This window comes from Tribolium madens, unplaced genomic scaffold (genome assembly GCF_015345945.1).
Source record: "Tribolium madens isolate multiple individuals breed KSU strain unplaced genomic scaffold, Tmad_KSU_1.1 Scaffold_96;HRSCAF=242;Tcas5.2_LG5, whole genome shotgun sequence".
Lineage (NCBI taxonomy): Eukaryota > Metazoa > Arthropoda > Insecta > Coleoptera > Tenebrionidae > Tribolium > Tribolium madens.
The window spans coordinates 4,549,854-4,572,219 of NW_025401068.1; the positions used below are offsets into that span (position 1 = coordinate 4,549,854).

General features: G+C 32.1%; 4 protein-coding genes across 4 annotated transcripts in view; 3 read left to right on the forward strand and 1 right to left on the reverse strand.

Moving 5' to 3' along the window:
* The window catches only part of LOC123013909 (basic proline-rich protein-like), a 7,185-nt gene extending 1,259 nt beyond the window's left edge, over positions 1-5,926 (reverse strand). Inside the window, exons 1-2 of the mRNA XM_044412773.1 lie at positions 5,884-5,926; positions 9-2,096 (exon numbers count right to left, since the gene is read on the reverse strand). Of these exons, the coding sequence (XP_044268708.1) occupies positions 9-2,096; positions 5,884-5,886 (2,091 nt within the window). The 5' untranslated portion in view covers positions 5,887-5,926. The remainder of the gene's footprint in view (positions 1-8; positions 2,097-5,883) is intronic.
* A 2,987-nt stretch (positions 5,927-8,913) lies between these two features.
* Positions 8,914-12,515, forward strand: LOC123012450 (tyrosine aminotransferase). Its single transcript, XM_044410367.1, has 3 exons — positions 8,914-9,253; positions 11,298-12,289; positions 12,345-12,515. Exons 1-3 carry the CDS (start codon positions 9,079-9,081, stop codon positions 12,456-12,458), a joined length of 1,281 nt encoding a protein of 426 aa, XP_044266302.1. The 5' UTR covers positions 8,914-9,078; the 3' UTR covers positions 12,459-12,515.
* A 2,706-nt stretch (positions 12,516-15,221) lies between these two features.
* Positions 15,222-19,825, forward strand: LOC123012449 (Y+L amino acid transporter 2). Its single transcript, XM_044410366.1, has 4 exons — positions 15,222-15,767; positions 18,394-18,883; positions 18,934-19,258; positions 19,313-19,825. Exons 1-4 carry the CDS (start codon positions 15,518-15,520, stop codon positions 19,706-19,708), a joined length of 1,461 nt encoding a protein of 486 aa, XP_044266301.1. The 5' UTR covers positions 15,222-15,517; the 3' UTR covers positions 19,709-19,825.
* A 413-nt stretch (positions 19,826-20,238) lies between these two features.
* Positions 20,239-22,311, forward strand: LOC123012451 (cdc42 homolog). The gene is made up of 4 exons (XM_044410368.1): positions 20,239-20,398; positions 20,661-20,737; positions 20,786-21,008; positions 21,910-22,311. Exons 2-4 carry the CDS (start codon positions 20,673-20,675, stop codon positions 22,195-22,197), a joined length of 576 nt encoding a protein of 191 aa, XP_044266303.1. The 5' UTR covers positions 20,239-20,398; positions 20,661-20,672; the 3' UTR covers positions 22,198-22,311.
* The last annotated feature ends 55 nt before the right edge of the window (positions 22,312-22,366 follow it).

Sequence of the window (22,366 nt, forward strand, 5' to 3'; positions counted from 1 at the left end):
GTGGGTTTGCTTACTGGTGGTCTTGTTGGAGGCGGTGTGTATACCGGAAATTTGGGAGATGGAGCTGGTGTGTATACTGGAGGTCGTGGTGGTGGTGGCGGAGGCCGAGTTGGGGGTGGCGGTGGTGGAGGCGGTAAATATGTAGGTCTGCTTACTGGTAGTTTTGGTGTAGGTGGAGTATAGACCGGAGTTTTTGGAGTTGGCGGTGGTGTATATATTGGAGGTTTCGGCGGTGGCGGTGGTCTAGGTGCTGGAGGTCGTGGTGGAGGAGGCGGTGGCGGGGGTGGTAAATAAGAGGGCTTATTTATTGATGGTTTTTGAGGTGGCGGCGGTGTATATGCTGGAGGCCTCGGGGGTGGAGGCGTTGGTAATCTAGTTGGTGGAGGAGGTGGTAGATATGTGGGTTTGCTTATTGGGGGTGGTGGTGGAGGCAATCTAGGTGCGGGTGGACGAGGCTGCGGAGGCGGCGGTGGAGGTGGAGGCCTGTATACTGGAGGTTTCGGTGGAGTTGGTGGTGGTGGAGGTCTGTATACTGGAGGTCTAGGTGGTGGAGGCGGTGGGGGCCGAGATGGCGGAGGCGGTGGTGGAGGTGGTAAATATGTAGGTTTATTCGTTGGCGGTTTTGGAGGAGGTGGAGTATACACTGGAGCTTTAGGAGTTGGTGGAGGTGTATATACTGGAGGTCTTATTGGGGGAGGTGTTGGTGGCCGAGGTGGTGGAGGAGGAGGTCTGTATACAGGTACTTTTGGTGGACTTGTTGGCTGTGGCTCTATAAATGGCTTAGATGGACGTGGATACTCATAACCACCTTGGGGCTGAGGTCTAAACGGAGGCTGGGTAGGTTGTGGTTTATACGGTGGTTGCGTAGRCTGAGGTCTATATGGTGGTTGAGTAGGCTGTGGTCTAAATGGAGGCTGTGTGGGCTGAGGTCTAAACGGAGGCTGGGTAGGCTGGGTTCTAAATGGAGGCTGAGTAGGTTGTGGTTTATACGGTGGTTGTGTGGGCTGAGGTCTATATGGTGGTTGAGTAGGCTGTGGTCTAAATGGTGGTTGTGTAGGTTGTGGTCTGTATGGAGGTTGAGTTGGTTGAGGTCTCAAAGGGGGCTGAGTAGGTTGTGGTCTAAATGGTGGTTGTGTAGGCTGAGGTCTATATGGTGGTTGAGTAGGCTGTGGTCTAACTGGTGGTTGGGTAGGCTGCGGTCTAAATGGTGGTTGAGTAGGCTGTGGTCTAAATGGTGGTTGAGTAGGCTGTGGTCTAAATGGTGGTTGAGTAGGCTGAGGTTTGAATGGAGGTTGAGTAGGTTGAGGTCGAAAAGGAGGYTGTGTAGGCTGAGTCCTGAACGGTGGTTGTGTAGGTTGTGGTCGATAYGGAGGCTGAGTTGGTTGTGGTTTAAAGGGCGGTTGTGTAGGCTGAGGTCGGTAAGGCGGTTGGGTTTGAACAGTAAATGGTTTTGAAGTAGTTTTTATTTCAAATGGAATCGAAGGACGAGGATAACTGTATCCCGTKTGTGCWGGCGGAGAAGGTGGTGAGGTAGGTTGAAATTTAAACGGTGGTTGTGTCGAGGGTCGTTGAGTTTGTATCGGTGTGTATGAGATTCGAGATGGTGTTGTAGGTTGTGGTTTATACGCCGGAGTTGTAAAAGTAAAAGGACGTTGTGTAACCGGTGCCCTTGTTGTACTCTTAATCTCTAGAGAAGTCGAAGGTCTTGGGTAACTATAGCCGAATGTCGTTGACACGGATGGAGATTTGTAAATTGTCGATGGTCTAAATGTTGTACTTTGAGTTGGTTGCGGCCTAAACGTTGGTGGAGTCGGTCGTACCGTATAAGATGGTGGTTGAGTTGGAATAGGTTTATAGGTTGGTTGCTTGATAGGTACCGTCACTGAAACGGGTTGGTAGGGATGTTGAGTTGTAGACGGTGTCTTGTAAATTGGTTTTATCGCAATTCCTTCCTCAAATGGGACAGAGGGTTTCGGATACTGATATCCTTGACGGCGGATTCTTTTTAAAGCAGTCGATGTATTTTGTGATTGTTCATATTGAAATTGCGCTGATGTTAGCACCAGAGGTACTAACAAACATATAAAGGCTTGCCTCTGCAAGAAAAAAAGATTTTTTTAGATATGCAATGAGATTTTGTATTTTTTTTACTTAAAACTCGACTTAAAATAATGACGGATAAATAGTTAATTAAAGGTTGACAATGAAAATAATGAATTGTTCCCTAGCTTTTCTAGTTCTGTTCTTTCCTAGCTAGTTCTGTTCACTAGCTTTTTTTATTTGTTTCCTCTATTACAGCATAATGTAAAAAGTGTAACAAAAATCGGTCTCTTCATTCTCACACATATTAAATAATTAAGTTCGAGACTTGTCAATGCATCTTCTTTAACCAAACATGATTCCTTACGTCATTTTTATGATAGCTAACAGACAGGTAGCGGAATCTCAAAATAAACTATAAAATAAATAATGAATACTAATGTTAAAAGGTCACAGACGCATAAGTAAATGTCAACTACTTTACACATGCGACGTTCTTTCTTATGTAAGATGAAAACCCAAGTTATACTAAACTACTAAAGCATTACATCATAATTATTAGACAATATATTACTGATTGATATATGAGTTATAGATACTGAGTTACCACCTTGGTYGCAAAAATGTTAATTACCACCTGCAAYAAAATGCCGCTTCTTTCGACTACTAATCTTAATTAATATTTTATCTACACAACTAACYATAAACAGCTATAAATTATTTACTTAAATGTGGTTGTTTTAACAGAATTAATCAATTAAACCTACTTTAAGTTGCATWTTTTAAGTGTAATAGAATCAYCACAATTTATAACATCTTACATTTCTTAAAATTAACAATATTTTGATTACAATATCTGAAACATTGATCATTAATTCTTAATTATCGGTAAAGAGAATCAATGATTAGTGAAATACGGTGAAAAATTTATTTTGTTTGATGTAGTGAAGATGTAGTTCAAGGCAAAAAAATATTTTGATTGCTTCATCAAATACCTAATCATTGATCAATTATTGTACAACTAACACATCTGTGGAATAACTACGTATATTTTATTTAGGTTTTTACTTTTTTCTCTATATTTATTGTTTTATAATTGTAGAGTAATAAAATTGCACTTTCTAGTCTCTACTTTTAAAATTCCTTTACCACTATTTTCATAAGTGAGCTTTCTCAAGGTTAAACAGTAAAACTTATTTGTGACCAGATTCGCTGAAAACCCCCCAAAAAACTTACATTTATGGTTAATAGAAAATTATATTGAATCAACTTATTTCTTTAGTCATTATTGGGCTGCTAAGTTTTTTTATTTGTTGTAGAATAAAAATACGTAGGTAACACGTAAGCACGAAATGAAACAGATTTAAAAAAATTAAAATTTTCATTAAGAAAAAAAAAAGAATGTAACACTAGCATACTTTATTATAACTTATTACTTTATTATTACTATTACCTTTAAAAAATGTCAACGCTTCCATGATTTTATTATATGTACTAACCATGACCATGACAATGACATTATATTCATCTCAGATGGTTATTTTATGCATTATAAAGTTAATGTAATTTCATTTAAAAATAATTAAAAAATTATATAATAAAGCTTCAAATGATTTTGTTAAATTGTTAGAAGATGTGTCATGGTTTTCATTAGAATTTATTTGACACCGTATTTGAATAAGGTTACCATTCGCGTAAAATTTAAAATAATTTGTACTACAAACAAAAAACGATGTACACATCGTTCGAATCAAGGATATCAACGTGAAAGTATTTGCTTTTCTTAAAATTAAATGATTGTATTTTCTAATATGTTAGCTGTCAATGAATCTAAATTAGAGTTTACAAAAGAGCTAATATCCATAATATAAGTATTAAATAAAAACAAAAGGTCAGAATGTATCATCAAAATATTCTAATAATCCGGAGTTATTTTTATAAATCAATAATTTATTTCCTTGGCATGTCAAGGATATCCCTCATATCAACGAAAATGCTTTCGAATGGAATTTAACTTATTAAATTCATATCAGATGTTACACTTTCCAGATGCATCATACTAAAAAAATTTACATTTTCAAATGTTAAATAAATGCATTATTAAAACCATCCCATACTTTTATTTTGTCAACTCTAAAATTTTACGCAAATTAATATGACAACATCCATAAAACCAAAAAATATATCTTTATATTGAAAAGTTAATATTTTATATAAATTATAAATCGAGTATAAAGAATATTTCGTTTTTAATTTTTTTTTTGTTGATTCCGGTTTTAAAAAATCTTGTAGATAAATGTCAAAAGTGTAAAACCTGAAGAATCTTATTCAAATTATAATTAAAAAAATCCAAACTACAAGACACTTAAATATACTTATGTCTATTTTAATTTAAGTTGTAAATTGTATCCTGTAAGACATACACGATATCCTTTAAAAAAATACTTTTCAATTATTTATTAACAATCGTGTAATACTTGAACAATTTTAATACAGCTCTTCATTATAATAGCAGAATATTTATGGTAATTTAGATAAAATTAAATAAAAATTGTTTCAAAGTAATATGAACAACCAAGGTCAATACACAAACTTGCCTCAAAAATTATTTAATTTAATAACTTTTACACTATTTAGTTGAGAACAATGAATTATGAGTGTCGGTTTGTGCTATTCAATATTTGTAATAATTGCACTGAAGATAACCTTTGAATTTTAAATGTTAAAGGAGTAATATCAATAGGTTATTTTTAAATAATTAATATAACTGACAATTTCAGCAATATATGGCTGCAGTTACATAACATTTTAAGGTTCAGAAAGCACGTTTATGGCAAGGGAACTGCAAATAACTTATTTATAAAAGGTTTGCGACTTGGTTAGAGATGAAAAAATAATATCTCAAACACCTCTAACTCTATTATTGCTTTTTTATTTATTTTTAAAACGAAAATATACCAGAAAAACAGAAAGTATGAAACCAAACGTTTTTTACTTAAACTGTTTATTTTTTGACAAAATTAATTGATGAACAATACTATAAAAATTTGAGGTTTCTCAAAAATACAATTTTTCGAATTTTTCTACAAAATTTTAATTTGTTCCTATGGCAACTTTCTTGAATATAAACAGTAGATAAAAAATACTTTATCTACTGAAATTAGTTGATAAAAGCACTCTTTAACATTGAGTACAAAATAAAAAAATAAATTGCATAATTCAAAAATAAAACAAAATTTCATTCTCTAAACATGATCAAATTTTTATAGCACTCTAGTTTTTATTAATTTATTATTTTCTGAAGGCAAAGGATTCCATTGTTTACCCCGTATGTATTAATTTTTAAATTAAAAACTAATTTTTTTAAACGCATGTTTCAGTTATCTAATAGAGTATTACAATAATTTAATTTGATATTTTGAAAACTAGGATTAAGCAAAATTTTTTCAAAACAAAACAATGCCATTATAGGTATGCAGTGTTGGGGAATTGTGAAAAAACAAATACGATACTCTTTCTGCAGCTTTTTCTAAATTTTCTCATTAAGTTTTATGATGGCATTAATAATAAAAGTTGACAGTCTTTGGGGACAAAATATTAATCAATCATACAGAAGCAAATAACTAAAATGATTACAAGGTAATTTGACACCGGTGTGATTTCAGTAAATTTGAAGTAAGAGAGAAAGTTTTTGTTGTAACAACAATTATGTACATGTAGTTGGATATATTAGAAAAAGACATTTAATTAATTAAATACATATTGCAAACGCAAGTTTTAATTTTTTCGTTACTCATATCTTTCTTCTAAAAATGAAAAAAATGAGTTAATTTTTAACCATACCATGCTGTGATCATGTCTTACTACATGGAAGGATACTGCACTAAACACTAGACATTAATAATTATATTTTGTAAAAGGAGGGTTTTTATATTATCTATATGAAGGTAATCAAGTTGCAAAACTATCCTCCTACGTGAAGACACATCTTCAGCGAAATATTGCCACCACTTTCATGTTATCGAACTCACAGAGCTCATCTCATTCATCGGCTTGTGTGATGTGAGAACACTGCAGCAACAACAACAGTGTTGTAAAAAATAAAACTATTTTTCTTAAATTACTTCAATGCAATAGATATTGCATTTAAACTTTTAAACTTGTAATAATAAAATTATACTTTGTAAAGAAGAAAATCGCTTTGATATCAAGAGGTACAGATAAAATAATATGTAATAATTGAAATGCTCATTAGAGATCTTTGGTTTCTAAAATGATAAACAAAAAAAATTACTTATTTACACAAAATGTGTATTAAAAACGACTGAACAATAACAATAAAACAAAAAAATATAGGGTTTTAAAAAAGTTAGATATCAATTTCCGTTATTTTGATCACTTAGTTGCCACCCTGTATAGCATATTGCTAATAGATCAGGCATTGAACACTTGCAAAGCTTACTTTCCCTTATTACACTTATTGAAATCAAAATCAGTATCTACTTAGAGTTTTATTTGATGATTCAAAACAACTATTTGTTTACGATTACTAACAATGTGTCTAAATATGAATATCTTTGAACGTTATTAAGGTTAACCTTTTCGTTACTTAGGATGCTTTTATTAAAATTATATTAGAAAAGCAAACTTTTGTTGGTAGTAATAATAGCAAACAGAGATCAGCAACCGCAAGAAAGGTCATTGTTTAGTCAGTTTTAGATATAAGATTTTAAATTTTAATAAAATTTTTGAAAATTGCTTACCTACAATAAAATAATGCTCTAAAATTTGATCTTTTTTATAGATAGAATAGAAAAAAGTTTAGTAATCTTTATTTTATGTGTAAAATTTTAAAACAAATTTAATAGATTGCCCAGTTAGTATTTTCAAATAAAAATATGAAACAACAACAAAAAAACAAAAGTCCCATTTGCAGTTAAATTTCAAAAGTCAAAAAAAATTCAAAAATGATTATAAATAATAGAAAACCATGTAAACTTAAAAGTTTAGTCATGCAAAAAATTACGTTTTGTTTAATTCAAGTTTTCATTTGTATTATTTTATTTGTTTTAAAGAAAGTAATATTTAGTTTGTAAGAATAACACTTTAATTTTAGTTGGTTTGCAACCAGTAAAATGCATAATATAATTTTAAAAATTAATAACAAATCGGAACCAGCAATACAATATTTAATAAGACATTTAAATTTGTCGTGGAATTTGTTGATTGTTTGATTTGATTCATATATGAACTTTTGGTTGCATATTTTCAAACTAACCATATATTATATTCACAACTAGAAATAAAGTATGTGCAAATATGTTAACAGGTGATAGTAGAGCTCAGAAGAAGTTAAAATAACTGAACTTCCCTCATCCTAATGTTTAAAGTTTCTGAGATATACAACCTCCAATTTGGCGTGGGAAAAATTGTCAAAAAATGCAATATAAACAAAGTTTGAACCTTTTGAGTACTTTATCTCAAAGTTTACATTGCTGGTTCTGTTGTCGGTAACATTTGAGGTAATGAAACTCGCTCCTATTTTCAACAAAAAAATTTACCGTTTTATATATTTTATTAAATGAAGACATTTTTTCGCTACTTGTTTTTGCTTATTTTGATTCATTTTTTTAAAGAGCTACCCTCAGAGATCTTATTTGTTTACAGTTTGAGTTAGTGAAGTTTAAAGCTGAGCCCCAAATTTAAATTCAAACCACGATAAAGTACAAACTATACAAATGTACTGAGCGTCCCAGTTATGCACTGCTAATCTCAATGTTAACTACGTGTTAAAAAAATAAATAATTTTAGAAACAAGCACATTCAAATTTGCTGATATTTGTCAACAATTTATAAACGATCGGGAATATTCCGAACTTGAACTACCTGGGGCGTTTTATACATAACCAGCGAGTCTACACCATTAAAATCGCCAAAAACCTTTTTTTCAAACTTCAATGTCGAGTTAAATGTTTTTAAATAAAAACACGACTAAGACCTTTGCGTTTTCCAATTTTTTTAATTATCGATTAGACGCCCCAAAAAATAAGTTTTAAGTCGATAATAATATGGAGGTAAACTATCTAAAAACTTTCTGGGTTTTTGCACATAAGTTGATTCTAAGGTTGCTTTATTGAAACAACAAAAAAAAAAACAAAAAGAAGATGGAAATTTTTTAGGCGTAATTAACATTTACAAAATACAAGTACGATTTTTTTTTGCAAAACTTTATTTTTTTGAGATACTAATGATACCAAATAAAAATTTCAGCTTTCACAAAACAAGATTTTTTTGTTTTATGCATTTTCTACCATCGAGAAGATAGAAGAGTAAGATATACAATGCTATAGTTAGAAAGGTTTGCGCAAGCTATACAGTGTGTCAATTCTCTAAAAGTTTAGACTACATATCTAGGAGTGATAGAGCTTATTCCATATCTGGTGGCGAACTGACAGTAACAGAAAAGACACTTCGAGTGCGCCCACTTGGGCGTACTTTTTTTCTCTAAAAATTTTGGAGACAAGGATTGTTAGGAATATTATTTTTGAAAATTCTTTTCATGCGTTAACAATTTAATAATTTGTTCATCATTCTTCATCTTATGTACCTACTTATTATAATTTTTAAAGAATAACAGTGTTTTTGAAATAAACATATGTTTAGTGGCAAAATTCAGTCATTTTTGACAACGTCAGTTCGCCACGAGATTTGGAACAAGCTTTACTCGTGTTTTCGCTTATAAATTAGAATATTTATAAAATTAATCCGGTTTGCTAATCCATATGGTAATAGTTCTTCTCAAACTGAAATATACGTCCTAACACACGCGCGGCAAAAATGAGATAAACAAAATTAACATACTGAATGAAGCCAAACAAGTGGCCAGTTAGAGAATAAAAAATAGATATTGAAAAGTGTCAACTCATTCTGCAGAATAATATTTAAATACCTGCCTACATCGAGGTCGTTCAGATTTATAATTTTCTTGATAAAGAATAGTACCAGTTTCCAGAAAATTTTCAAAATTCTTGTGTGACGATGTTAGATAACCAACTGGCGGAAAAACAATCAATTATTTTTCAAGGAAAATCTCAGTTGTGGGAAGTGGACTCCTCGACAACAGCCAAAAATTGTAAAAATTACATAAGAGAGATCGTAGACACCCTAGATCTGCAGCCCAATCCGGAGAAGCCAGTGATCGCGCTCTCCATAGGTTCGTAATTTTATTAAAATTAAAAAGTCATTTAAAGTGAACAGAAAAACTTTACTTTAGAAGAAACGTTAATATTGATTTCTTTTTCTCATTTTTATTATACATTAAAGTAATATATAGTGTCCGGATTTAGCTGATTTTGGGATGGAACATTCTAGAAGTCGCGGTCTGGTTTTTAAAATCTATTATACAAAATTATTAATATGAGTTGTAGTTTGATTAGTTAGTGTAAATATGATTATGTAGGTACACTAATCACATTGTAAAATTTTAGTTTTACGTACTGATGTGACTAATAAAACGCCAAAACATTGTTTGATGTTTTATTGAAGTAAGATATAAGACGTAATGTAAAATATACACTACAGCTCAGAACAGATTATAGAAAACTTTAAAATAAATTTAGAAAAATGTTGATTGGGTGCACAGTAATTTTTTTATTAAAATTTTCAAAGCGGTGGGAAAATTCCGAACACCTTTAAAATCGTGAAAAACCTTTTTCTCAAACTGAAAATAATGTTTACAAATAAAAAGATACGACTTTTGCGGTTTCTAAATGTTCTAAAAAATATATCAATTAAAGGCCCCAAAAATCGTATTTAGTTCATGATTCTTCAGAAATTCGTTTTCTCCCAATGATTTGTAAACTACCGAAATTTTCATTTTTCTCATTTAGTGAAATATGGAATTTTTAAGTAGGTATTACTAGCATTTGAAAAATTTATTAAAAATGTGCAGTATTACTAGTTTTAGCAAATTATAGTTTCGGGTAAAAACCTATCATCAGTGCAATTAAAATTTAACACATACAGGGTGTTTCACACAACTTTACGAGACTTGCGGCTAATGTACGCACCCAAATATACAAAAGTCACAAAACACTGAATACAAAAAAATACACATTTAATTATTTAAGTTTTGGAAACCCATGACAGTAATTGTCAAACTAATCACTGTTTCATTAACAGTCATGAACTGTAGTTTTTCAGACACAATTATATTTTGTTCTAGCAATAAGAGACGGCATGAATATGATTGTAGTTTATCTATTTTAATCACTAACTAACTAAAAACGTTGTAATTTTTTGAAAGGGTGAACAAACTTTTTTWWAATWTGTAATCGAGTTCGTATCGGAAWATGTATTCTTGATTGCATCTTACAGGCGYAGGTSTCGTAAAATTATGTGAAACACCCTGTGTGTTTAAAAWTTTTTKAACTTAATAGAATTTTGCATTATTAGGTTAAAAAAATTATTTTAAGAAAGCAAGAAAAAATGTCTAAAGAAAGAATTCCAAAATTTTGTTAACCTAATAATTGTAATAATGTAAAATTCTATCAAGTACAAAAATTTTTAAATATGTGTTAAATTTTAATTGCAGTGGTGATGCGTTTTGACCCGAAAGTATCGTTTGCTAGACTTAGGGTGGGTTTATAAAAGCCGAATTAAATACTTGATTCCAATTAAATTTAATTCGTAAGGTGATTGGTAGAATTTTGATGAATGACCAATCAGATTTCAAGATTGAAGTTAATCTCGATAAACTGAATTTTGATTTAATTCACTTTCTGTAAACCCACCCTTAGTTTTAATAAATTTTTGAACAAATTTAATGAGTTTGACATTATTATTATTTCAATTCAACTTTAACAATTTTCACCCACATTATAGATAACGTTTCAACGAAATTAATCAAAAGAAAATTTTGATAATCAATAACATTATTGATTTTTTTAAATAATTTTAAGATATGTAATTGAATTTTTGTTACTATTAGGTTCTTTATCAATAATTAATTAGATTCTCTTTATCTTTATTGGATGGGACACATAAATATTTTAGCCCTTTTTCATTCGCTTTTTTGTTACTTTTTTCTGACATTCTTTACTTTTGAGAATGTTAGAAACACTAGGAACTAATATTGGGTACGTCGAAATACTCATAATTTCCTTCTCGAATTTTTTTAATTTTTTTTAGATCAATCGACATTGTTTCAACTCGATTTTGAAATTGTGTAAATTGTAATTTTGTTAATTTCTTCATAGGCGACCCTACTGTTTACGGCAACTTGAAACCCTCTGAAGAAACCACTCAAGCTGTCATCGATGTCATTCGAGAAGGATCTTGCAACGGCTACGCCCCTTGCGTCGGCTACGACAAATCCAGAGAAGCCGTCGCAAACTACCTAAACTACAACGGTTCGAAGTTCACCAAAAACGACATAATTCTATGCAGCGGATGCTCCTCATCGCTGGAAATTTGCATAACAGCCCTTTGCGATGCAAAAAAGAACCACAATTTGCTCATGCCACGACCCGGCTTTTCCATATACCGCACCTTAGCCGAAGTAATCGGAGTTACCGTAAAGTATTACAATTTAATCCCTGAAAAAAACTGGCAAATCGACGTCGACCACCTGCGAACCCAAATCGATCAAAACACTGCAGTGATCGTCTTGAACAACCCTTCGAATCCTTGCGGGTCGGTGTACAGTGCTGACCATCTGAAAGACGTCCTCGAGGTRGCGTTCACACACCGAATTCCCRTCATCGCGGATGAGATTTACGAACGACTTGTGTTTCCCGGGAATTCGTTTCATTCGACTGCGGTGTTGAATTCGGGAGTTCCACTTTTGATTTGTGGTGGTTTGGCCAAGAGGTTTTTAGCCCCAGGTTGGCGGCTGGGTTGGATTGCGATTTGCGACGAAGCGGGAGCTTTCGAGCCCAATGTTCGCAAGGCGCTGATTAGTCTGAGTCAGAGGATTATTGGAAGTAATACTCTGATTCAAGGAGCACTGCCTGCGATTTTATTCAAAACGCCTCAAAGCTTTCACGATAATTTGATCAATACTTTGCATAAGAATGCCATTTTGGCTTATAGTGTGTTGCAAAACATTGACGGGCTTGTACCCTACATGCCCCAAGGGACGATGTATATGATGGTAGAGCTTTGCTTCAATAGATTTCCATTTAGTAATGTTTTGCAGTTTGTTATTAAGATGATGGAAGAAGAGTCGGTCTTCTGTTTGCCAGGAGACGTAAGTTTTGCTAAAATATCGACTGATAATTTGTACGACTTTATTTGTTTTTCAGTGTTTTCAAATTTCTGGATTCATAAGGATAGTATTGACTGTGCCTGAAGACTTACTTTTGGAGGCTTGCAATCGCATTTCCGAATTTTGTAAGCGCCATATTATAAAAAAATAAGTCATTGAATTTTGTTTCTAATGTTCGAATCTGAAAATATAAACATGAAAATATGAATTTAGGTATATCTATCCATCGCACAGTCCGAATCGGATATAATAACCCATTTAGACAATTTTCTTATTTACTCAAGATACAACACCCACATCACACTCAACCATCACTAATTGTAATTACTAAGTTAATAAAAAAGAAATAAAGTTTCTTTGGTAATGGTAAGTATAAAACCGGGTATTGATAGAAATTCCTATGTAGAATCTAGTCAACTACACTTCTGGATGGGTGAATTGCTCTCAGTTTTAGAAACAGGTATAATGAGGCTAATAAGGGTCGCTAATCCTTAAGGTGAACTGCGCTCAGTAGCAACACAACGGGGTACCCACCCATGGATTGGTGCTTCGAACTTTTAGGGAGCACTTCTTTGGGTGTACTTTATAATGAGTACTGAAACACCCTGTATTAAAAGGTATGTAAAAAAATAATGAAAGAAAAGCAAATAGATCGATACAGTTTTGGGAAATGTCTATCTTATAAGTTTGACCAAATTTTTTAAAACACTGTTATGTAATGTACACCTATACATATTTGTGTTCAGTAAATGTAAATAATAACCTATTTCGTTTTTGTTTATTTCGAAATGCAAAGTAGATTTTTGCAATTGGTTCATCCCTATTTTCTTTAGCCTGGGAATTTAATTTTTAATAATTTAATTCTTTACATCACGCTGAGATATATCGACCGACCTGAGCGCAGTTCACATAGAGATTAACGCAACGCAGGTAAGTAAAAATTTTCTGAGCGCAGTCTACTGTAGGGATTAAAATGCCCCGCTTGAAGTGAGCGCAGTTCACCGGCATCCTTCTGGATAGATTTAAATGGTCATAATAAAAATAAAGATCGTAAGGTACCTTAGCCAAATAATGACGCCCACCGTGAAATCTTCTGTCTAAATTGAGAAGAAAGTTAAAACTACCTAACCTGCGTTGGACCTCCAGCCATCTATCATTAATCATACAAGTTATTCCTAGATACGTCTTTGAGATGATTGTAAATGGTGAAGTATGTTATAAACTGATGCGTCATCGTGTTGGATATTAAAATTAAATATTTCTAATTACAATTACATATTAATACATGTTTTCAAGTTTTGATGGGCCAGTTTTGAACAAAATCTCAAATACTTCGGTTCATCACTTGGTGACAGTCAACGCAAATTTATGGTTCATCAATTGAAATTTTGTTGAGCTTATTGTGTTATCAATTTATAATATTATAATACATATATCTTAGCAACGCTTTCAACTGAGGTTCAAAAAGGTGCGAAATGCAGTTTGTTGCAATGTTGCCGTAATGGTCAAAGTTAAAAGGTGAAATACCTTGTAGGGGAATTTAAAAAACTGTTCTGTATATTTTTACTTACTCCAAGGAACACCCCCTACAACGCTCCGAACTGTCTTAATGTTGAGAGTTGAGACACCCTGTATGTAAATTTATACAGGTTTGCTAGTACAACAAAAAGAATAGTAATTGGTGATAAGTAAAAGCTGTTTACAATTTTTTTTATAAAGGTTTTTTTGTTTTCGAGATAAAACTAATCGAAAATTTCATTAAAATTGTTAGTGGGCCACTGAGCAAAAAGTAATTTAATAAGGTCATACAACGTTGCGTCAGAAACATAAAAAACGGTCTACTAAGTAGTTCAGAATTTTTTTGAACTAACAATTTAAAAACACCTGTAGATGCCTATATTATGCCTATTTATATAAGCATTTTGAGCAGGGCACTTAGTATAGTATCTACATAAATGTAATCGTTAAAAAATTATTATTTTCAAATAGGTATTTATAAATTTTTTACTTATCTATACAAATTAACAATTTTATCAACGCAAACAACGTCATCTTTAATTAGTAAATATGCGTACATAGCTATCAAAATGAAGCAAGTAGATAAAATAATCTTCGCAATATAGGTATACAACAAATTTTCTACCATTTTTGAGATACGGAATTTCAAAAATTTTATTGTGTCTGTTTTTAATAACTATTCGTTCTATACAAGGTGATTCACGAGGAATAATGAGCCTGACCAAATTCTCGATGCAACCACCATTACTTTTCGCAAGTTGCTTTGCTACAAATGTAATGTTGGTTGCATGGAGAATTTCCTCGTGAATCACCCTGTATAATATTTTTTTAGTTTTTACCATTATTCAGGGTGATTATTCAAATAGATTATTGAAAGATGATAATATAATTCAACAGGTAGCTTCTTCCATAACTTTTTTAATAAAAATATTGAGAGCAGTACCTATACAAGTAATGAGTAGGTATGTTACAAAAATGCAATTTTGTATGTATTATTGGGGACTGATCTATTGTTTTTTACTTTTTTTTTACGTTGTTACCTATAAGTTCGAAGTACCCACCTATCGACATGTAATAAAGCCTCATTACTATATCACTTTTATACTTCACTATAAAACCTTTTATTTTTTTCACTTTGTTTTCATAAGTAGGTACCTACTTTTTTATTTATTATTTTAACATTGAAGAGTGATATTAATACAGTTTTGAGCCACAGTGTATATCCATAACTCATTGGTTTTAAAATCCCAAAGAGGTCCTTTGTTATTCGGTTACTAGCAATGTTATGATTTTTCATCCGGTTGTTTAACACTTACGGAGGTTCTTTATTGAAGTCATTACTCCAATAATTTTCTACAGGATGTAGGTAGGTACTGTTGAAGTGTCGAGTCGAGAGTATCGTAACAGCACCGTCGCTATCCTAGTCTAAAATCGCATACGAAACATACAGCTTGCATTACCTCGAGTTCTCTTAACCCTAATGGAAATGTAAATATCTCACAAAATCGCTTGCAAGGAGGATGTGTACTACACGTACCGCGAGTTCGAGACGGCGCACAACAAACGAGAACGAAAGTGTGCGAGCGGTGGGCAATGTTTGAGTTTTAAAATAAAGGTTAAAAACACGTGGTGCGTGCAGCGGAATGGTAACACTTGTTTCGACTTTTTAAAAAATTTACAAGCTCTTGCAAAATGGCAAAGTTAAAGAAAAGTGATGACGGGAAAGGTTCGGAACAAAGTACGCATTCTGAGGTTAAAATGAAAAAGGAATTGGCGTTAATTGACGGTGTTGCGATTATCGTTGGGGTGATTATCGGTTCGGGGATTTTTGTCTCTCCCAAAGGAGTGTTGCGAAATTCGGGCTCGGTGGGACAGGCACTCATCGTATGGATTCTCTCCGGAATTTTATCGATGATCGGCGCCTTATGTTACGCTGAATTAGGTGAGTTTTAATTATGTTGCAGTGTTGCTGACATTCAGGTTACCGGAGTTGCATCATTCTTAATTACGGTAGTAACGCAAGAGTTCATAAAAAAAAATCGTTTGAAGGGTTCGATCATTTTGAAAACTTGGTTGCTTTATTAAGAAAATCAGCCGACTAAAAAATATTTTCAAGTAAAGTAAAAATTTGATTTACCTACTTAGTATTTTATTAAAAAATGGTACCTATACTTTTAATTTCCGATTTTTTCATCATCTAATTTTTAAAAAGTAAGTTGAATACATATTTATTAAGAAATAGGCTTGTAACATTCCTTCATAAACAAAAGTTATAATGAAATAATAATGAAGAGAATAAGGTAAAAAAAAAATTAAACAAAAACAATACAAACATACCAAATCCCTTTTTGGGAAACGTCGACACGTGTTTCGCCAATTAATTAAAACAGTATCATCATGAGTTTTTGTTTCAAATGTTAGTTTTCTCTTTAAATACATCATAACAAAGACAATAAAATATTAAACAATAATAATGGGTAGAACTAAAAATACATATAGCTAAAAAATAATAGGTCTTTAGCTTTAGCAAATAAAAGGTAAAAGGTGAACTTCTAAAATTTATCATTTTTAACAGTTCTAATACATACCTACATCTTTTACAAAACATTAAAACACTTCTCATAAATAAGGTTCAATAATATAATGAAGAGAAACATGTGCAAACAAATGAATTTAAAAAAATTCAAATATAGTTTTTAGTTTTTTTTTACAAGAAAATTGCTTCAAAAAATTGTGAAAACACTAGAATTGAATCTGATCAGATTTTTCCAGATAATAATTAAATAATAGCGGGATTACTTTCATAGTTCTAATAAAAATGCAAGATTTTTTACTTTAACTCTTGTTTTGTTTTTTTTATATTACTACTTCTATACCTATGTTTTGAAAGCTTTCAATACCGATAATGCTAGTGTTCATTTCATTTGTTTATTTACACTTATCTTACTGATGATTCACATTTTCTTTTCATAAAATATTGCACATTCAAAGGACTGCATGCGCATAATTCTGTATTCTGTAATCTTCAGTTATTTATAAATTGCTATAAATTGCCAGTGTTATGTTATTTCCTTGACAAAACATAGTTCATAGTTGCTATAAATCTTTCATAATTCCAGTGCACAATAATACTGATCCACAAATTGTTACATACTTCTTATATTTAATGATATTTTTCTATAAATATATCAAATGCGAATTGAGAAGTCTCTATAATTATTACTATCAGTCGTATTACTAAAAAGGAACTGCTTACTGCGAATTTTGTTTTGTTTTATTTTATTTTTTTTATCAAATTATACCACAGAAACGTGGTATTGATACAAAGCATTTGTTTTGTTAGTTTACCTACACTTATCTTTCTGATAATAATTTAAATTTGCCGTTACCGCCCCACGTACAAATTTTATTGAAAAATAAACATTTTTTGATTTTGTGTTCAATTAAGTTTTATTAATTAAATAATTTTAAGTTGGCTGTTTTGGTAAAAATTAATTTATTTGAAGAACAGAGAACAAAGTATAATAATTTCTTAAACATATACCTATGTTTAACATATTATATTTTATACCTTCGGAAAATGTTGAAAAATGTCATAGTCATTTTCGAAATTTTGGATCAAAAATTGTAGTGTAAACTTCTGGAAAATGTTACAATGGTGTGTGTTTAGATATCTTTTTATAACGATAAGTTGAAACCAACAACATTATGATAACATATTCTACATATTTGTGTTCGTTAAAACTAGTTCGATACACGTAATTTTYGTTGTCATTTTATTATCATTCAAGCTTTAAAATGTGGTACAACTAAATACCTATCAAAAAGGCACAACCTGTGTTAATATAAATAACTTTTGCGTTTTATTTGCATAAGCATATTAAATGTTTTTAATGGGAGAAAAATAAAAAATGCCGTAGGTACCTAACTGTTAACGACTTATTACTTCCAAACAAAAATTATCAACGGGTTGGGATACTTTTTCATCAATAAACTTAATTTTTGAATAATACAAGTCAGTTCACGTATTATAAAAATTAAAGCATGCTTTTTAATTGCGAATAATTTTGTGCTTTTATGTTCAGTTGGAATAAACCATCGATGAATAAACTAATAAAGCACTGACAAGTGTCAACAACTCATCATAATACCGTCAAGGATCTTTGCGTGGGATCACTATTACGATTTCGATTACTGAATCAAGAAAAATAAAATTTATAAATTACTTTTGTCTCTAGTTGGAATGAGTAAAATATAAAAATTTGATTTGAATGTTTTTCCTTTGCTTTTTTTGTACTGAAAAGGTCTAGAACCCACTTATTCAACTGCAAAGGCATTATTACGTTTGTATTGACTCAAATAGAAATAATCCTAACAATAGAATAATCGTCTTTCAGTAAACTACATCTCTTTGTTAGTCAACTTACAACCAAAGTCAGCAGTTCTTTATTTATGTACCTATTTGTCTATTGGAATATTAGCTACTACTGTCACTCCATTATTTTCAATTTAACAAAAGTAATTTAGCACTATCTATCATCAAATTCATTGGAAATGTTTCTTCTTAGGCACAATGATTCCCAAATCCGGCGGCGACTACGCCTACATAAGTGAAGCTTTCGGGCCTTTGCCTGCCTTCCTCTACCTCTGGGTTGCTCTTTTCATCCTGGTTCCGACCGGAAACGCCATAACGGCCATAACATTCGCCCAATACATCCTTCAGCCGCTTTGGGGTGCATGTAATCCACCGTATGAAGCCGTGCGATTACTCGCCGCCGCTGCCGTTTGTTTACTAACTTTAATCAATTGCTACAACGTCAAATGGGTGACACGAGTCCAAGACATTTTTACTGCCACCAAGATATTTGCTCTCTGTATTATCGTAGCAGCCGGAGCTTACTACTTATGCATTGGTCATGTTGAACATTTCAGGGATCCCATGGAAGGGACCGAATGGGAACCAGGATATATCGCATTGGCCTTCTATTCCGGCCTCTTTTCTTACTCAGGATGGAATTATCTTAACTATGTCACTGAAGAACTGAAGGATCCTTATAAGTAAGTGTTATTTTCAATGAAGTATTGTATTGATTATTGTTTTTTTTTAGGAATCTTCCTAAAGCAATCTGTATTTCGATGCCGGTAGTCACCATCATTTATGTTGTAACAAACCTTGCTTACTTTGTTGTGCTCAGTAGAGATGATATTCTCGCATCAGACGCAGTTGCTGTAACGTTTGGTGATAAGTTACTGGGAGCGTTTTCGTTTCTCATTCCATTTTTTGTGGCCTGCTCGACTTTTGGTTCTTTGAACGGTGCTATATTTGCATCATCACGACTTTTCTTCGTCGGTGCTCGTGCTGGACACCTTCCCCGAGCTATAGCACTGATTGATGTGAAAAGACTGACACCAGTTCCATCTCTAATTTTTATGGTATTTGCATTAAATATGAAAGAATTACTGAACTACTCTTGAATTAAATTTTAGTGCATCATCACTCTAGCCCTCGTAATGATCGAAGACGTCTACGTCCTTATTAATTATGTTTCGTTCGTTGAGGCACTATTCATTACGATTAGTGTGACGGGATTGCTGTATATGCGATGGAAGAGGCCGAATATGAATCGACCAATTAAGATTAGCTTTATTCTTCCTATCATATTTTTGTTAATTTGTGGCTTTCTTGTTATTTTTCCTTGTTACGTTAGTCCTGTGGAAGTTGGGGTAGGTTTAGGCTTCATTTTGTGTGGAATTCCAGTTTATTTAGTTACTATTGCGTGGAAAAATAAACCAGATTGGTTGAATAAAATTTTCAACGACTTTAACAACGGTTGCGCTAAACTTTTTCTTTGTGTAACGGAATATGAAGACAAAGAGTCCTAGAAATAGACATGTGATATGTAAAATGATCTAATAGTATTAGTTTGTTTTCGAATGCTTTGACACAAGAAATATTTATTTGTATTTATATTACTTATTCATTAAACATGTTTTGTAAAACGTGTTTTTGTTTTCTTCTACTTTACATTTTTTGACTCTTGACTCTTTCTTGACTCAGTAAAAACTTTAAGGATTATAGTTGCAACAAAATCTAAAAAAAAGCAAAATATTTGATCCCTTTGATAGAAAACTGGAATCAAATAAATTCAAAAAATCAGGCAAGCAAAACTGCCACCCATATAACAATAAAATCACAATCTGTAAACTAACCTAAAATGGTGGTCAAAAACATAGATGTACTGACGACCGTAGCGCCACCAAATGAGACAAATTTTACATAAGAAAATAAAAATCTCATATAATCACTGTTAGATTTCTTGTTTGTTAAATTTATTCAAAAAGTCACGTTAAAAAAAACGACATTTTTAGCTACTTATTTTATTTTTCCTAGTTTCTTATCCGTAAGTGACAGTTCATGTGTCTCTTATCTAGTAGAGCAGTGCGTACTCTATGGTCATCATTCGTCAGTTGGTGTGATTTGTGGTGGTGTTTTAGAACAAGCCCAACCCAAAAATTCTAGAAATATAGAAATAAAGGTTTATTGTACATTTATAGGACGTTAAAGTTTAAAAGGTAAATGCTCCTCTCTAGTTATTACAACCGTTGAAATAGATTTGTGATATCAACTAGTTAAAAAAATGACGCCAACAACTCAAAATGGCAGGTCATTATGATTGATATCCTTATTCCTGGAACCTTTTGAGCATTTGCGTTATTTCGATGATTTTCAAACGCCGCAATTCATTTAAAACGTCTCTCAACGTTATGGGCACCTAAGAAATATTAGTGTCAATTCTCGGAAATTGTGTTTCATGCCGAATAATTGTTGTTACAGCAAGGACGAAGAATGCAAACAATTAAATGTGTCGTGGTGGGTGATGGCGCAGTGGGAAAAACTTGCCTCTTGATAAGGTGACAAATACTACTTAATTTACTTGAAGTACTAATGATTTGTTTCAGTTACACTACCAATAAATTCCCATCAGAATATGTACCCACAGTTTTTGATAATTATGCGGTTACGGTTATGATAGGAGGCGAACCTTACACATTGGGGCTGTTTGATACTGCAGGACAAGAAGATTATGATCGATTGCGACCTCTTAGTTATCCCCAGACTGACGTTTTCTTAGTATGCTTTTCTGTAGTGAGTCCGTCCTCGTTTGAAAATGTTAAGGAAAAAGTAAGTAGCAGGTTCCATTGAATCTCTAGGAATTAAAGAAAAATCCCATGTGTGCCTCAACAAATTTAAAAAAATTAACACATTTATGGAATAGTGCTTGAATAAACAGACTTGATTTGGCCCTAATGTCCGATATTTTGGTTACATTGCGTTTGTTTCTAATTGTTGTAACGTAACTGATGAATACAGGGTGTGCCTGCTAAAATTCTCCAGGCTAGTGTCTGTTTAACCTGATTTGGTCAAAGATTTACACATTGGCGAAATTAAATTATACATATAATGTTGCGGGTTACATAGTTGCACATATTTTTCTATAGAAAAAAATAACATTACATAATTATAGATAAGAATGAATTCATTGAGTACAACTCTAATTAATTTTAATAATTAACATAATAAGATTTGATTGATTGATTTATTTATTTCCAGTTTTTCTAATTTTCACTGAACTCTAACTTCATAATTATTACCAGTCATTTAAGATTGTAGAGTAATTTAGACTAATGTATAAGAATGGGTTAAAGATAAATCTTGAGCCTTTTTTAAACAATTTAGGAAACATTTAAGTTAAAAAATGGCCACTGAACCCGGTTATACACGCTGTCACAGAAATAAGTTCAGGTAATCTAATAAACATACATTTTTAAATATATTGCCAATACAACGTAAAATTACGAGTATGTTTATGATTTTTTCCTATTTTATTACGGTGACTGCGTTAAGTAGGAATGTGACGGGAAAGTTTTTTCTGCAAATTTTGAAAATTTGAGTTTCATAGCATATTGCATATGCAGAATAGCCCTTGTTAACAGAGCTTTTTATTTTTGAAAGCGGAAAGATTTTTTTGGTTTCGACTTGTTTCTGTGGCACTTTTATTACAAATTGTTAATTTGATTTTCAGTGGGTGCCAGAAATAACACATCACTGTCAGAAGACGCCGTTTCTTCTGGTCGGAACACAAGTTGATTTACGCGACGATGGTGCTACAACTGAAAAGTTGGCGAAAAACAAACAGAAACCGATATCAGTGGAACAAGGAGAAAAATTAGCTAAAGAATTAAAAGCGGTAAAATACGTCGAGTGTTCGGCTTTAACGCAAAAAGGTCTGAAAAATGTTTTTGATGAAGCTATTCTAGCCGCGTTGGAACCACCAGAACCAATTAAACGTAAAAAGTGTGTTATTTTGTAAACAGTAATTCAGCCGAATTGGAATACTACAATTTTTATACTAGTTAAGGACAAAATTATATATTTATTTTATTTTTTTTGTTAACAGTTTAATATTAAAACAATCTGTATGGTATATAACTTCTTCCATTTACTGAAGCTCAAACAACACTCGAGTTTTCATTTTCTTA

What these genes read in the sequence shown, in the direction of transcription:
- LOC123012449 (XM_044410366.1), top strand. Translation starts at nt 15,518, where the DNA reads ATGGCAAAGTTAAAGAAAAGTGATGACGGGAAAGGTTCGGAACAAAGT. An exon ending in GAACTGAAGGATCCTTATAA is followed by an intron (nt 18,884 to 18,933) that starts GTAAGTGTTATT and finishes GTTTTTTTTTAG; the next exon opens with GAATCTTCCTAAAGCAATCT. An exon ending in TTCCATCTCTAATTTTTATG is followed by an intron (nt 19,259 to 19,312) that starts GTATTTGCATTA and finishes ATTAAATTTTAG; the next exon opens with TGCATCATCACTCTAGCCCT.
- LOC123012451 (XM_044410368.1), top strand. Translation starts at nt 20,673, where the DNA reads ATGCAAACAATTAAATGTGTCGTGGTGGGTGATGGCGCAGTGGGAAAA. An exon ending in AAAACTTGCCTCTTGATAAG is followed by an intron (nt 20,738 to 20,785) that starts GTGACAAATACT and finishes GATTTGTTTCAG; the next exon opens with TTACACTACCAATAAATTCC. An exon ending in TTGAAAATGTTAAGGAAAAA is followed by an intron (nt 21,009 to 21,909) that starts GTAAGTAGCAGG and finishes TTTGATTTTCAG; the next exon opens with TGGGTGCCAGAAATAACACA.